Source organism: Rissa tridactyla, chromosome 4 (assembly GCF_028500815.1).
Source record: "Rissa tridactyla isolate bRisTri1 chromosome 4, bRisTri1.patW.cur.20221130, whole genome shotgun sequence".
Taxonomy (NCBI): domain Eukaryota; kingdom Metazoa; phylum Chordata; class Aves; order Charadriiformes; family Laridae; genus Rissa; species Rissa tridactyla.
In genome coordinates this window covers 513,069-525,357 of record NC_071469.1, presented here as the reverse complement: position 1 = coordinate 525,357, position 12,289 = coordinate 513,069, and the positions used below count along the sequence as shown (strand labels likewise).

General features: G+C 67.5%; 1 protein-coding gene across 1 annotated transcript; it reads right to left on the bottom strand.

Annotated features, from left to right (window-relative positions):
* Positions 1-1,108: 1,108 nt before the first annotated feature.
* PKP3 (plakophilin 3) lies at positions 1,109-11,375 on the bottom strand. The gene is made up of 14 exons (XM_054200081.1): positions 11,337-11,375; positions 7,953-8,142; positions 6,873-6,949; positions 5,943-6,670; positions 5,440-5,563; positions 5,078-5,282; positions 4,660-4,834; positions 4,279-4,396; positions 3,814-3,981; positions 3,276-3,461; positions 2,841-2,994; positions 2,189-2,381; positions 1,694-1,781; positions 1,109-1,314 (listed from the first exon to the last, which is right to left on the bottom strand). Exons 1-14 carry the CDS (start codon positions 11,373-11,375, stop codon positions 1,279-1,281), a joined length of 2,481 nt encoding a protein of 826 aa, XP_054056056.1. The 3' UTR covers positions 1,109-1,278.
* Between the last annotated feature and the right edge of the window lie 914 nt (positions 11,376-12,289).

Here is a 12,289-nt window from a genome sequence, read left to right as displayed (position 1 = left end):
GGGGGCAAGTGGGCATCGTTCAAGGCCTTTATTTCAGGGATACACAGGGCTCAGGGAGTTTGTACACGGAGAGCTGGGGAGACAAACGCACCGCGACATGCCAGCCCGGACCGTGCCGGGTGCCGGCACACCAGGGGGGCGACACCAGCCCTGGACGTGTCCCCTCCTGGCAGCGCCGCCTGGTCTCCCCCACCCTGCCACCCCCTGTACCTACTCTACCTTGTTTCCCAAAGGGGCTGCGCGATGCCCCCCAAGCGCAGGGTCTCCCCGCCCAGCCCCAAACCCGCCGGCAGCCCGAAGCCACCCCCCAGCCCACCCGCGTGCCCCAGCCTGGCCGCCACCATGGCAGAAAGAGCTTTGGATCCGCTGCCCAACCTGCCCCGACCGCGCCGGGCACTGAGGGCATCTCCCCACCCGCGGGGAGACGCCACCTGGCAAACACACACCGGCTGGCCCTGCCCGAATCCTGCCTGTGCAGCACCGGCCAGGCCCAGCCCTGAGCCGAGCAGCCGGCACGGAGCAGCAGTGGCGGCTCTGCCGGCACAAGGACAGTCCCCGCGGGGCGCACGGATGGGGACGGTGCGGCTCAGAGACACCCCGGTTTCTTGCAGCGAGAGTGTGGGCAGCCTCAATCACAACCCCCCCCACACCCCCGGCAAAGGGGGGACTCAGCGCCGCGTTGCCAACGCCGCTGCCTAGCTCCTTACAGCTGCGGGGCCACCCCATAAAAATTTGGGAGGCCACCTCAGACCTCCCACACACCCCCCCGCCCCGAGCTCTGCGAAGCCCCATTCCTGGCAGCACCGGCCCCCTCCCAGCACCCGCTGTGCCGCGATTCGGGGAGCTGGGATGGACTGCCCCCAGAAGCCCCCCCTCCCCACCAGCATTGCTTTGCAGGAGCCTCCCCGAAGCCCTGCGGCTCCTGCTCCTCCGCCGAGCCACGCGACAAGCTGAGCTTTGCAGCGGCTCCCCAGGAGCAGGAAGGGTCCCCAGGGGCTGAGGGCACTTGGGTGCCGTGGGGCAGCCCCCCACTAACTGGGGTCCCAGCGGGGCCCTGCAGCAGAGCCAAAAGCAGTCGCTGGGTTTGAGGCTGCGGCAGGAGGGAGGACAAGCGTCCCCCCCACCCGAGGAAGGGGGACGCGGTGGAGTGGGGAGGCAGGAGGGACGCAGCGGGGACTACGCTACGGAGCAGGGTTCCGGTGGCGAGCAGCATCCCCAGGGCACGGCCGGCAGCAAGGAGCATCCCGGCGGGGAGAGCCAGGCTCCCGGGGGTTGTCCTCACAGGCCGAGGAAGTCCTCCTTCCGGTACCCCTTCTGCAAGGAGACAGGCCACCCGTCACACAGGGGGGACGCCAGCACCGTCACTTTTCCTGCCCGAGGACACCCCTGCCCACACCTCACTGGGAACTCGAACACAAACCCACCCCCAGCCCCAGCAGGGCTACGCTGACCCCACATTGGGCACGTGGCTGTCCCCGCCCCACTAGTGCAAGTGCCACCACAGGGACAATGTTCTGGGGACGTCCCCAGCCCTTCAGGAGGGCGAGGTGTGGAGTCGGAACCCTTCCTGGAAGCATTTGGGTGGCGTGGCTTTCCGGGGTGAAGCCCCTGGCCTTGACTCCCTTGGGATGCACCCTCAGGATCCATCCCAGCATCCCTCCGTCTGGGGGAGGCACCGCAGGGTGCTACGTACCATCTTGAAGTCCCGGTGGAGCTTGGTGTATTGCCACATGTTGCCCAAGAGGCTGGCTGCTGCTCTGGAGGACTTCTCGTTGTCCGAGCTGCAACAGAGACAGGATGTGATGAGCTTTGGGTACCACTGGGCACGGGATGGTGCCCATCAGCCCAAGGATACCACCCCAGAAGGGCACAGAGGGGCTGAGGACTTAGTGCTGGTGGGAAGAGGCAGAAGACTAAAGGCTGGAGCCCACCGCAATGTGCAGGGTGGCAAGTGCTTCTGGCAGGAGAGGTGAGAAGCACCCAAATGGGAAGAAGGTGGCTGCAGCAATGGGCAACCATGTGGTAGGGTGTCCTGAGGAGGTGGCAAAGGGATGGAAGGTGGCCACGAGGCCACTCTGAGCTGGTTTGGTGACTCCCAACACCTGGGAGCTGAACGAGGGAGGAAGGGGAGAGCAGGACTGGAGCCCAGGTCCAAGCTGGGACAGCAGGGCAGACAGGGAGCTCCCACCTGTCCCTTCTTTTCTTGATGTAGAAGAGCTTCCTGAGGCCATCAAAGTAGACGATGTCGCGGGCGGCCATAGGGCTCTCCACCACCAGGTTGTTGAGGACCGCGATGATGTTCACGATGACGTCGGCGGGCGGCGACTTGTCCCCGACGCTCCCTGGTAGCTTCTCGATCAAGTGGCTGACCACCTTGGTCGCTGGCAGGCAAAAGTATCACATCAGGGCTGGTGGCCAGACCCAGGGGACACGTGGCGGTCTGGGGATGAACCCTGCAACCTCCTGGGGGCAATGAGGGGACAGAGGGTCCAACCAAGGACATGTGGGGCGGCACCAAGGACATCTTCAAACCCTTTACTCTCTGAAGTCTCTTCTGAGACTCCTTGGCGCCGGGGAGAGGAGTTGGGGGACAAGGACAAAGCCAAGTGAGACGGTGGGGTTGGAGGCAGAGCACAACGCGTGGCAGGTGTTTGGTTACTGGGGAGGGGGGATGGACCAGCCACCACGCACTCAGCTGTGAGCGGGGATGCAGCAGGCAGGACGGTGCCGAGACATGGCTGGAGGTAACTGGAGGCAAGAGCAAGAAGGAAAAGGGTGGAGAGCATCTGTGGGGCTCCTCCCTGCAGCCCCGGCCCTGCCCGTCCCGCCCCGGCACTCACACATCTCGTCCTTGTTGCGAGCATGGCGGGACAGGTTGCGGATGAGCCCGGTCAGGGAGCGCAGCTGGTGGTGGTCGGCGGTGCGGACGCGGTCCAGCACGGGGTTCAGGATGCGCTCCTGCTCCAGGGCCAGCCGGCTCAGCACGCCCGCCCACTGCCGAGGCAAACACGTGCTTGGAGACACCCGCCGGGACCCACCGGCTGCCTCCTCCCACCCCATCCTCCTCCTCCTCCTGCTCAACGGGGCCACGTCAGGGTGACCCATGTCTAGGTGCCAAGTAGCATGATGGCCACGTCCCCCATCCAGGAAAGGCTGGCACCAACCCGCAGGGAGGTGCATCCCCTCCCCGGGCACGGCCGTGACCGGCCAGGCCGTGGGGACAACCAGGCAAGACGGGGCGAGCGCCGGGAGACGCTCCCCTCCCGTGCTCTCACCCTGCGGTCCCCGGCGGTGATGTTCTGCAGGGCACCCGAGGCCGCCTCCGTCGTGTGCTTGTTGAGCTCGCAGCGCTGCAGCAGCCGGTTGTAGATGCCCACGATCTGCGGGTTCCAGAGCCACTCCATGCCCTTGGGGTCCTTGGAGACCTCCGTGAAGGTGACGATGTCCGCATTCAGGTAGTGCTGCGGGGATGGGGGCGGCACTGTTAGACTCGTAGGGGATGTTCCCGCTGCGGCATCCCTCGCTGCTGGTGTCCCCTTCTCCCCAGCGTGCCTGGCCTCAACCACTGGGCAGCTCCAGGCTGGCAGTGACCCAGCAGGTCACCCCAGCTGCGTCATGCCCCATGGTGTGGAAAAGCAGGGGTTCGGCACCCTGATTCACCCTCCGCTGAGCTCACCCGTGTGTCCCACCCACCAGCCGAGGCCAGCGTCCACCTCCGCCCCAGCGTCACCTCCACCGCCAGCCGCTTCCCAGTGCCAGCCCCGCCCCAGGTGACACAGCCGTCACGGTGCCCACCACCTCCTAGCCGCTGACCTCTCGTGCTTTCTTGCTTTGGGGGCTGAAGCAGCCCACCAGCTCCCCCGTCACCATGCTGCTGTTGTTCCTCCTGTGGCCTTCCAGGCGCTGGAGGGAGGACGGGGGCATTTCGTCATAGAGGCGGTAGGAGAGGTTGCGCAGGACGCAGACAGCATTCTCCACGCTCTGGGGGGGGGACATGGTGCATGGGGGGGGTAAGTCCTTGTGCCGCCAGCCAGGGCATCTCCAGCTGGCACGTCCCCTGGGGCAAGATCCCCTGGGGCTCTGTGGCCAGAGTCGCCCCGATGACACCAGCGGTGCCCCACTGCGCCCAATAAGGGCAGATGGATCCAAGTTGGTTTTCCAACCATCACATCAAGATGTGCCTTTGCACCACGGTGGCCAGGCAGCCGCCAGAGGGAGGGAGCAGCACCCAGTCTCAGGGCACCCAAACCCTCCCAGCACCCAGCTCCCAGGGCTCACCTTGTCCTCTGACTTGCCCACTTCCAGGGAGCTGTTCACGTAGTGGATCATGGAGTCCACCAGCCCGTGGCACTCGCGCATCTTCTGCCGGGTCTGCTGGCTGGCAGAGCTGAGATTCCTGCACGGGGAACGTGGGCCCGTCACGGCGAGAAGGGGCTTCCCCACAGCCACCTCCCTCCGGCCACCGGGCGCCACCGTGGGGAGGGCAGCTGATACCTCTCCCACGGGGTTGTCCAGGCTTTGCCTTCATGCACGAGCACTGCAAGGGATGGGGACCCCAGACATGAGCCCTGGGGACCTTGCTCCCTATGTACGCAGCGCAGATGGTGCCTCTTCCCCCACCCAAACCTTTATGCACAGTGGGAGGGCCACAGCAGGTACCTGAGGAAACCTGTGGAGTTGTAGAAGATCTCTGCCTCCGAGGGGTTCTGCTGGATGACACCCGAGCCCCCCAGTCCGGAGAGGGGGACCAGGACCAGGTCCGTGAGCTGCTCCAGCGTGTCCCGGGCCAGGCGATCCTTCAGGTTGTCACTGGAGGAGAGGTTCCACAGGATCCCTGCGTGGAGGGGGACCCTCAGTCCCGGGGACGGCTGGAGAGCACGTCCACCCCGACCCACCTCCCCAGGGGGCTCGCGCCGACCGCCCGCAGCTGGGAGTGGCCGTGGGACAGGGCGGGTAACAATGATGCAAAGAAATCATCCCCATGAAGTGCCGCCCCAGCTTTACTCATGGGGCGGGGGCACCACCTGCCGCCCCCGGGGGAGGAGGACCCCTGCCCACCCCTGCCACCACCCCCCACCTGTGACATTCTTGCGGAGCTCATCGTCGGGCTCCCGCAGCGTCCGCATGAGCTCGTAGATGCCGTTCTCCTCCACCAGCGCCAGCTTGTTCTCAACGTTGTCGTAGATGAGGTTGCGCATGGCGCCCGTGGCATGGCGCTGCACCTCCTGGTTGGGGCTGTTGAACAGCTTCACCAGCTTGGGCATGGCCTGGAGGCTGCGGGCCTGGGAGGGGAGAGCCCGGCCGGGTTGAGACGCCCAGCCGCTCGCCCGTTCGGCTGGGGGCTGGGGCTCCCTCCATCTCCTCCACCCTCCCAGGGGTGCCCCACCACGGCAGGGGGGCTGGGGACATTCCCTTCCCCTTTGGCTCCTGGGGACTCACCTGCTTCTTTGCATTGCTGTCGCTGTAGCATTTGTGCTGAAGGTAGGCAGCGCCCAGGACCTGCAGGTTGGGGTCGCTCGCTATCAGGTATTTCACCGCAGAGGGCAGGTCAATGTCGTCAAACCTGGAGGCCACAGGCAGGTGAGGAAGGGCCCAGGCAGAGCATCCCACAGGGGTCCTCCACCTCTGCACCCCACCACGTCCCACATCTCGGAGACCCATCAACCCATCTTCCTCCCCACCGCGCTCTTGGGGCACAGGACTCCAGAACCGGCTGAATGACCATCCTCCTAACCCCAAGTCTCAGGATGTGTCCACGAGAGGAGCTAAGGCCACATGCAGGACACACTTGGAGGTCAACCCATGCTGTGGTCCATCACTATGGGGCCAAATTGTGCCCGCCATCGCTCCCCTCCTCCTGCATCCCTTGCAGCAAGGTAACGCCAAGCAAGCGGTGGAGGCTTTTGCCCTCAACCAGCCAAGCGACTAAGGCGGGCACTCACCCCCCCGACTGGTGGCTGAGCAGCGTGCTGTGCCCGTTGTACATCTCCATGGCGCGCTGGTCCTGGAGGTGGTGGCTGGACTCGGCCAGGCTGCGCACGGAGGGCGCGCGACAGCTGTGCTCCACCATGCCCATGTAGGAGCTCCCAATGCCCGCCTGCGAGGCCGCCTGCACGCTGCCGAAGGAGCCGGTGCTCAGCCGTGACCGGTTGTTGCTCTGGAAGCGCTGGAGCGTGCGCATGGCGGGCGCCCGGATGGTGCGGCTCTGGGTCACCTCACCACCTTCCAGCCAGTCGGAGGCGGCCTTGGCGGTGGAGCCGGCGCTCATCTGCCTCTCGAAGGTGTAGGAGCGGGCGAAGCCACCGTTGCCTTGGCTTTTGTAGAGGGGACGGTGACCCACAGGGTCCAGCTGCTCCGAGATGATGCTATAGCGGTCATCTGCCATGGCGGTGGGCTGGAGCGGCCCGTCGGCCAGCCGCAGGGAGCGCAGCGACAGGGTGTCGAAGTTCTGCCGGGACCGGTAGTTGCGTTCATGGAAGGAGCTGGGCCGCGGCGAGGTGTTGGCGGCCTGCGACATGGCATAGCCGGTGCCATAGCCCCGGCCCTTCGCCAGGCCCCCATTGCTGATGGTCGCCATCCGCTTGTGCGGCGTGAGGTCCACCGCCGAGCGCGAGGACCAGCCGCTGCCCTTCAGCGTGCCGAAATCCTTCTTGGCCAGCGGCTGATAGAGCTGCGGGGGGAAAGCGCGGGGTTCAGGGGTGCCCGTGAGCCTGTCCCTCCATCCCCACTGCGGGGAGAGGGAAGGATGGAGCCAGGCGCCTCCCTTGGCACAACCACGGCTACAGCCCGCAGCTGGGTCTCTGCTGGCATCCCCAGCCGCCACAGTGACAGGCGCCAGCGCAGGGTGGGGGATGAGCCCCCCCAGAACGTACCGAGGCTTTGGCGTCCAAGCCATTGCTCTGGGAGCGGGAGCTGAAGGAGGAGCGCAGGGTCGTGCCATACTGACCGCCTGCGGGACAGAGACAGAGAGGTCAACGTGAGCCCCGGGGGGCAAAGGGGTGCTCTAGGGGACCAAAGATCCCCCCAGCTCATCCCGGGGGAACCTTCCTGGGGAGCCGCGGCCATGCCGGAGGCACTGAGGGGGACAAGGGAGCGGGAGGAGGCTGCCTTCGCCTGCCTGCCGGCAACAGGGAGCAGGAGCGGCAGTGCCGAGCAGCAGCCTCCCCGCCTTTCATCGTGCCCCGACGGCGAGGGGAGTAATTGCCACCTTGGCGGGTCACGGTGGCTTGGCCTGGTCCCCTCCGCCGCAGCCGGATTAGCAGCCCAGGCATCCCCCCAAAACCAGTCCTGTCCCCGCCACTGCGGGACGGGAACCCGGCAGGGACCCGGCCGCCACGCTGCACCCCATGCCGCCCTCCCGCCCTGCCACCGCCCTGGGGACAAGGACGCCGCCGCCAGCCCCGGCAGTGACAGAAGTGTGACTCACACCCACGCCCGGGCAGCCCTTGGGGTGCCGGGGCCGGGGGGAGGGTGTCTCTCCCAGCCGCCACCGGGGACCCCAGCACCCAGGATCAGGGGGCTCGGTGAGACCCCGTGCCGGTGCCGGGCGAAGCGGCAGGGCGGAGGCCGCGAGCGCAGACATTAAATGGAGGAGCTTGGAGCCCGGCCAGCGGCACCGCTCAAAGGCTGGCGGGGACAGGGAGGGATCCGCCAGGGCGAGAAAAATCCCCTTATCCCAACCCAAAGCAGGGTGCGGGAGCCCCCCCACAGTGCCAATCCCCCCAGGGGGCGGGTGGGGAAACTGAGGCACGACCCCTGAGCAGGGCGCAGTGAGCCCAGGCCGGGGCTGTGCCCCTCCATCCCCGGTGCCGGGGGTTCAGCGGGGGGATTGGCCGGGGGGGGTGTGACCCCCCAGCCCCACGCCACGGCGCGAGCCGAAGCCCGGTGCCGGCCGAGGGGCTCCCGCCGCCGGCTCGTCCGCGTGCGCCCGGGGGTCGCGGGGGATCTCCCACCTCTGCCGCCGCCGTCGGGGTGGTCGGGGCCCTCGGGGCGGGCGGCCGCCTGCCCCCGCAGCATCATGCGGATGCGGACCTGCTCCTGGACGCGGGCGCTGCGCAGCCGCTGGGCCTCGGCCGCCTCCCGGCTCCTGCCGTCCAGCTGCCGGTCCGAGGGCAAGGCCAGCGAGCAGACGCCGGCCTCGGGCTGCAGGGCCGAGAGCAAGAAGGTGTTAGTCTCCTGCATGGCGGCGGCGGTGCGGAGGCCGAGGCGAGCCAGGCCGGCCTGCGCAGGTGAGCGCGGCGGCGGCTTCCCGGAGCCCAAGGGAGGCACCCGGCCCGCCCCGCCGCCGCCACGCCTCGGCGGGAAGGAGGGGGCCGCACCGGGCTCCCGCCGCCACCCTCACCTCGCCGCCAAAGGCGGAGGCGCCCGGGGCGGCCTCGCGGGGACGAGGGCGGCGGATGGGGTCCGGGGGGGGGGGGTCATACCTGCGGCCCCCGCGGGGAGAGCCAAACCCCCCCCGGGCAAACCCACCAGCGAGCCCCAGACCCCCACGTTGACCCTCTGGCAAGCCCCAGACCCCCACATGGCCTCCCTGGAGAGCCCCGGACCCCCAGGCAGGCTCCTCGGCCAGCCCCGGACCCCCCCGTAGCTTCCCTGGAGACCCGCAGAACCCTGGGCAAGCTCCTCAGCCAGCCCCAGACCCCCACGTGGCCCCACCAGCCAGCCCTGGGCAGCCTCCCCACTGACCCCCAGAGCCCCGCATGGCCCTGCCAGCGAGCCCCAGACCCCCATGTTATCCCCCTGGCAAGCCCCAGACCCCCACATGGCCTCCCCATTGACCCCCAGAGCCCCGCATGGCCCTGCCAGCGAGCCCCAGACCCCCACATTGTCACTCCAATGAGCCTAAGACCCCTGGGCGACCTGCCCCGGACCCCCAGGCAAGCTCCTCAGCCACCCCCGGACCCCTGCATGGCCTCCCAGGAGAGCCCCGGACCCCGGGCAGTGTCCCCATTGAGCCCCCAGACCCCTGCATGTCCCTGACAGCAAGTCCCAGACCCCCACGTTGTCACTCCAATGAGCCGAAGACCGCCAGGCAACCTCCCTGGAGAGCCGTGGACCCCCGGGCAAGTTCCTCAGCCAGCCCCGACCCCGCCATGGCCCCACCAGTGAGCCCCAGGCAGCCGCCCAGAGAGCCCCAGACACCCGAGCCCCCTCCTAGGAGGGCCCCGGGGCCCTGGGCAGCCCCATCGCTGACCCCAGCCCCCCCAGCTGCCCACCACCGCGGCCAGCAAACCCCTCCGGGCCAGGGGCTGGCCCGCCAAAGGGCCAGAGCGGGGGCTAATTGGCAGTAATTACTGGCCAGGCCCTCCCTGCTTTGCTTTTCAAATCAGCCGGGGAATTAAAAAACAACAATAATAATAATAAAAAAAAAAAGGGGCGGCTCAGCGCCGGCAGGCCCGGCAGTAATGAACGTGGGGTGACTCAGCCGTGCCACCGCACAGGTACTAATTAGGCTCACCCCACCCGCTGAGCCACCCCGGTCGACCCCGGCACGGCTGGGGTGGGGGACACCAGGAACCCCCTAAGCCCAGTGTGCTCGGGAACGGCTCCCAAAATCCCTCCCCATGGTGGTGTTTCATGCTGCTCTCCCTCGGCCCCTGACTTGCTGACTGATCTGCTCACTCCTGAACCGAGTTGTGCCCGTTCTCAGCCGTGCCTGGGCACTCGGGCTCTGCCCCTGCATGTGGGCACAGGGTGTTTTGCCCGTCAGCTCCAGCACAGCGCATCAGCTGGAGAAGCCGGCGCTGGCTTTGGCCGTTTGAAGGTGAGCGTGGCGACGCGGCCGCAGCTCCGCAGCGAGCCATGGCTCAGCGCTCAGCGGCGTCACCGCTCCAGACCCGCCTGGCAGAAGTGTTATGGGCTTTGCCGGCCGAGGCTTACGACACCTGGTGATGACAAGGCCGGGACATTGAGGACAACGCTGGGATGGCTTTTGTGCTTGGTTAGGAGGGTGAAAAGGGCGGCTGTCCCAGAGGAATGTGCCGCCGTCAGCAGGAGCAGCGGCTGATGCTGGGGCGGGGTGGCAAGAGCTGCAGGCGAGCGTTTTGGGGTGACAGCCCCTAACTCCAACGGCCTCCCCAAACCCCAGTGGGCTGCAAACCCCAGTGCCACCACCACATCGTGCCTGGGGGCTGACGCAGGGGGGAAGAACCCCCACCTCCCCAGCTTGGGGGGGGGTGTCCAGGGACTTCATGGGTTTACTGGGAGCCCCCCCCTTTGCTTTGGGGTCACACCTGACCCTTTTGGGGTACAGGATAACCCCACGCCCCCCCCCCCTTCTCCCACCTTGGCACCACCCACACAGGGAGCGTCAGCGGGTGCACCGAGTTTGGCAGAGCTCAGCGGGGCGCTCCCCACCCTCCCAGCCCGTATGAATCACGGGTTCCCCCCCGGGAGCAGGCGGGGAGGGCGGTTCGCTCCCCGTGCAAGCTGATGCTTGCCCGCCATCCCCGTGCCAGGCACCGAGGGGCTTGGGGACGGCCCCGGGAGCCCCTCTGCTGGGGGGACGGGGGGGTCCTCCCAGGGCCACCCCCAAGCGTGCTGGCAGCCCCGCTCCCCCAGGCTCTGCCTCCACTCCAAGCCCCCGTCCCCCTGCCCTGACACTGTCCTGCAGCTTAGAGATGGAAATTGAGGGGTCTTGGGGAGGTTGGGGGGGGCGGGGGGGTGAGGCAGGTTTTAAGCCAAAACCGGCAGCGCTTGCCTCGTAAAGCAGCTCATTAATGGGGGAAAGTGTTGCCCGGGAGCGGGGATGCACTGGGATGCTTAAAAAGCAGCACGTCGGCACCAAAACCCCTCACATTCAGAGCAAAATTGGGGGATTCCCGAGGGGACGCGGCCATGGTCAGGGTGACACAGGGTTAAACAAACTCGGTCTGGGGGGCCCTAAAGCGGTCACTGCCCCCCCAGCCTGGAGGCACCCTTATGCCTTCCTCCGCAGGGTGACAGAGCCGCGTCCCCAGGGAGACCCCAGCCCCCGGGTGCACGTTGTCCTCTCCCACCCCCTGAGCGCCGCTGAGCGCCTGTCCCCAAAACCGGGTCCCCAGGGGAGCCTGTGGCTGCCGGTGCCATCGGCGTTTGAAGCGGGGAGTGGCCGAGGCGGCACCGCGCAGCCTGGCCACGGCGCACGTGTGCCAAGAGCCACGCCAGGGAAACTGAGGCACGGGGCAAGGAGGACAGAAACCTCTTGGCCACAGTTGGCCAGGAGCAGCGACCTGATCCGCGCCGTCCCTTCCCACCCAGTGCATGGGGACGGGTGGCACGGCGGGTGCCACCAGTGTTCCCTGGGGACCCGCGCCGGGGACAGCCAACCGATGGGTGCAGGACGGGCTGGCACATACCTTGTTGGGTGGCCCCGGCGGGCCGTTGCCCTGCAGCATCCTCCCGGGCAGGCGGGTGCACCCCTGGGTGCTGCGCGGGTGCCGGGCGCCCCGGCAGGGGGTGGGCGATGGCGTCTGCGGCGGGGCCAGTGCGGCGGGCGTGGGGCCACGGCGCGGGCCCGCCCCGGGAGCTTACCCAACCAGTCTCTTCGCCCGTGTTTTGCATGTGCGCTCGAAACCCGCTCGCCTCGCAGCCAAGTTTGCACTTTTGGGGTTTGCGGCAGCTCCACAAAAAGCCTCGGCATGGCTGAGGTGCCGGGGGGGGTGTCCGGGGGTCCCACCTGCCCCATCCTGGACAGCGCAGCCACGTCTCTGCCCTCTTTGTGATGCTCCAAAAAATCACCGTTGGTCCCCACTGCCACCATGGCCATGGTCCAACGTGTCCTTTCCACCGCATCCCCTTGAACCCCCCCAGCACGAGGCACCCATGGGTGCAACAAGGAGCGTTTTGGGGCTGCCAAGAGGAGAAGATGGAGGGGAGGTAGAGCCGGGGGGGTACATGCTTTTTGCGGGGTGGGGGGCTCCCCCGGGGGTTCACAGGGAGTGTATTTGTATGCGTGGGATGGAGCAGGAGCCCTTTGAAGCCAGATAAGCCAAGAGGGAGCGTTTGAAACGGGCCAAACCAGTTTGGGGGCCATCGCTTCCACCGGCACGGCAGCGCGGGGTTCCACAACGCACCCAGCGCTCGCTGGGGGCTGCCGAGAGGCGACCCCTGAGCAGAGCCCGGCGCAGGGCAGGAGGACCCTCCATCCGGCCACTGCTGTCACGTTTGGCCCGTTCTCAGCCTGGAGGTGTTGGGGACACTCTCTGCTCACCTTCGCCCTCCTCCAAGCCCTCGCTCGGCCCCGTGGCCAGGACAGCCCTACAGCGAGGCCGCTGCGGGCTGGTGTTTGCCTCCACCACCCTAAACAAGC

Coding starts and splice junctions, on each gene's coding strand:
- PKP3 (XM_054200081.1), bottom strand. CDS start 11,375: ATGCTGCAGGGCAACGGCCCGCCGGGGCCACCCAACAAG. Junction 2,995..3,275: donor TCACCGCCGGGGACCGCAGG/GTGAGAGCACGG, acceptor TTGCCTCGGCAG/TGGGCGGGCGTGCTGAGCCG. Junction 1,782..2,188: donor ATCAAGAAAAGAAGGGACAG/GTGGGAGCTCCC, acceptor TCTCTGTTGCAG/CTCGGACAACGAGAAGTCCT.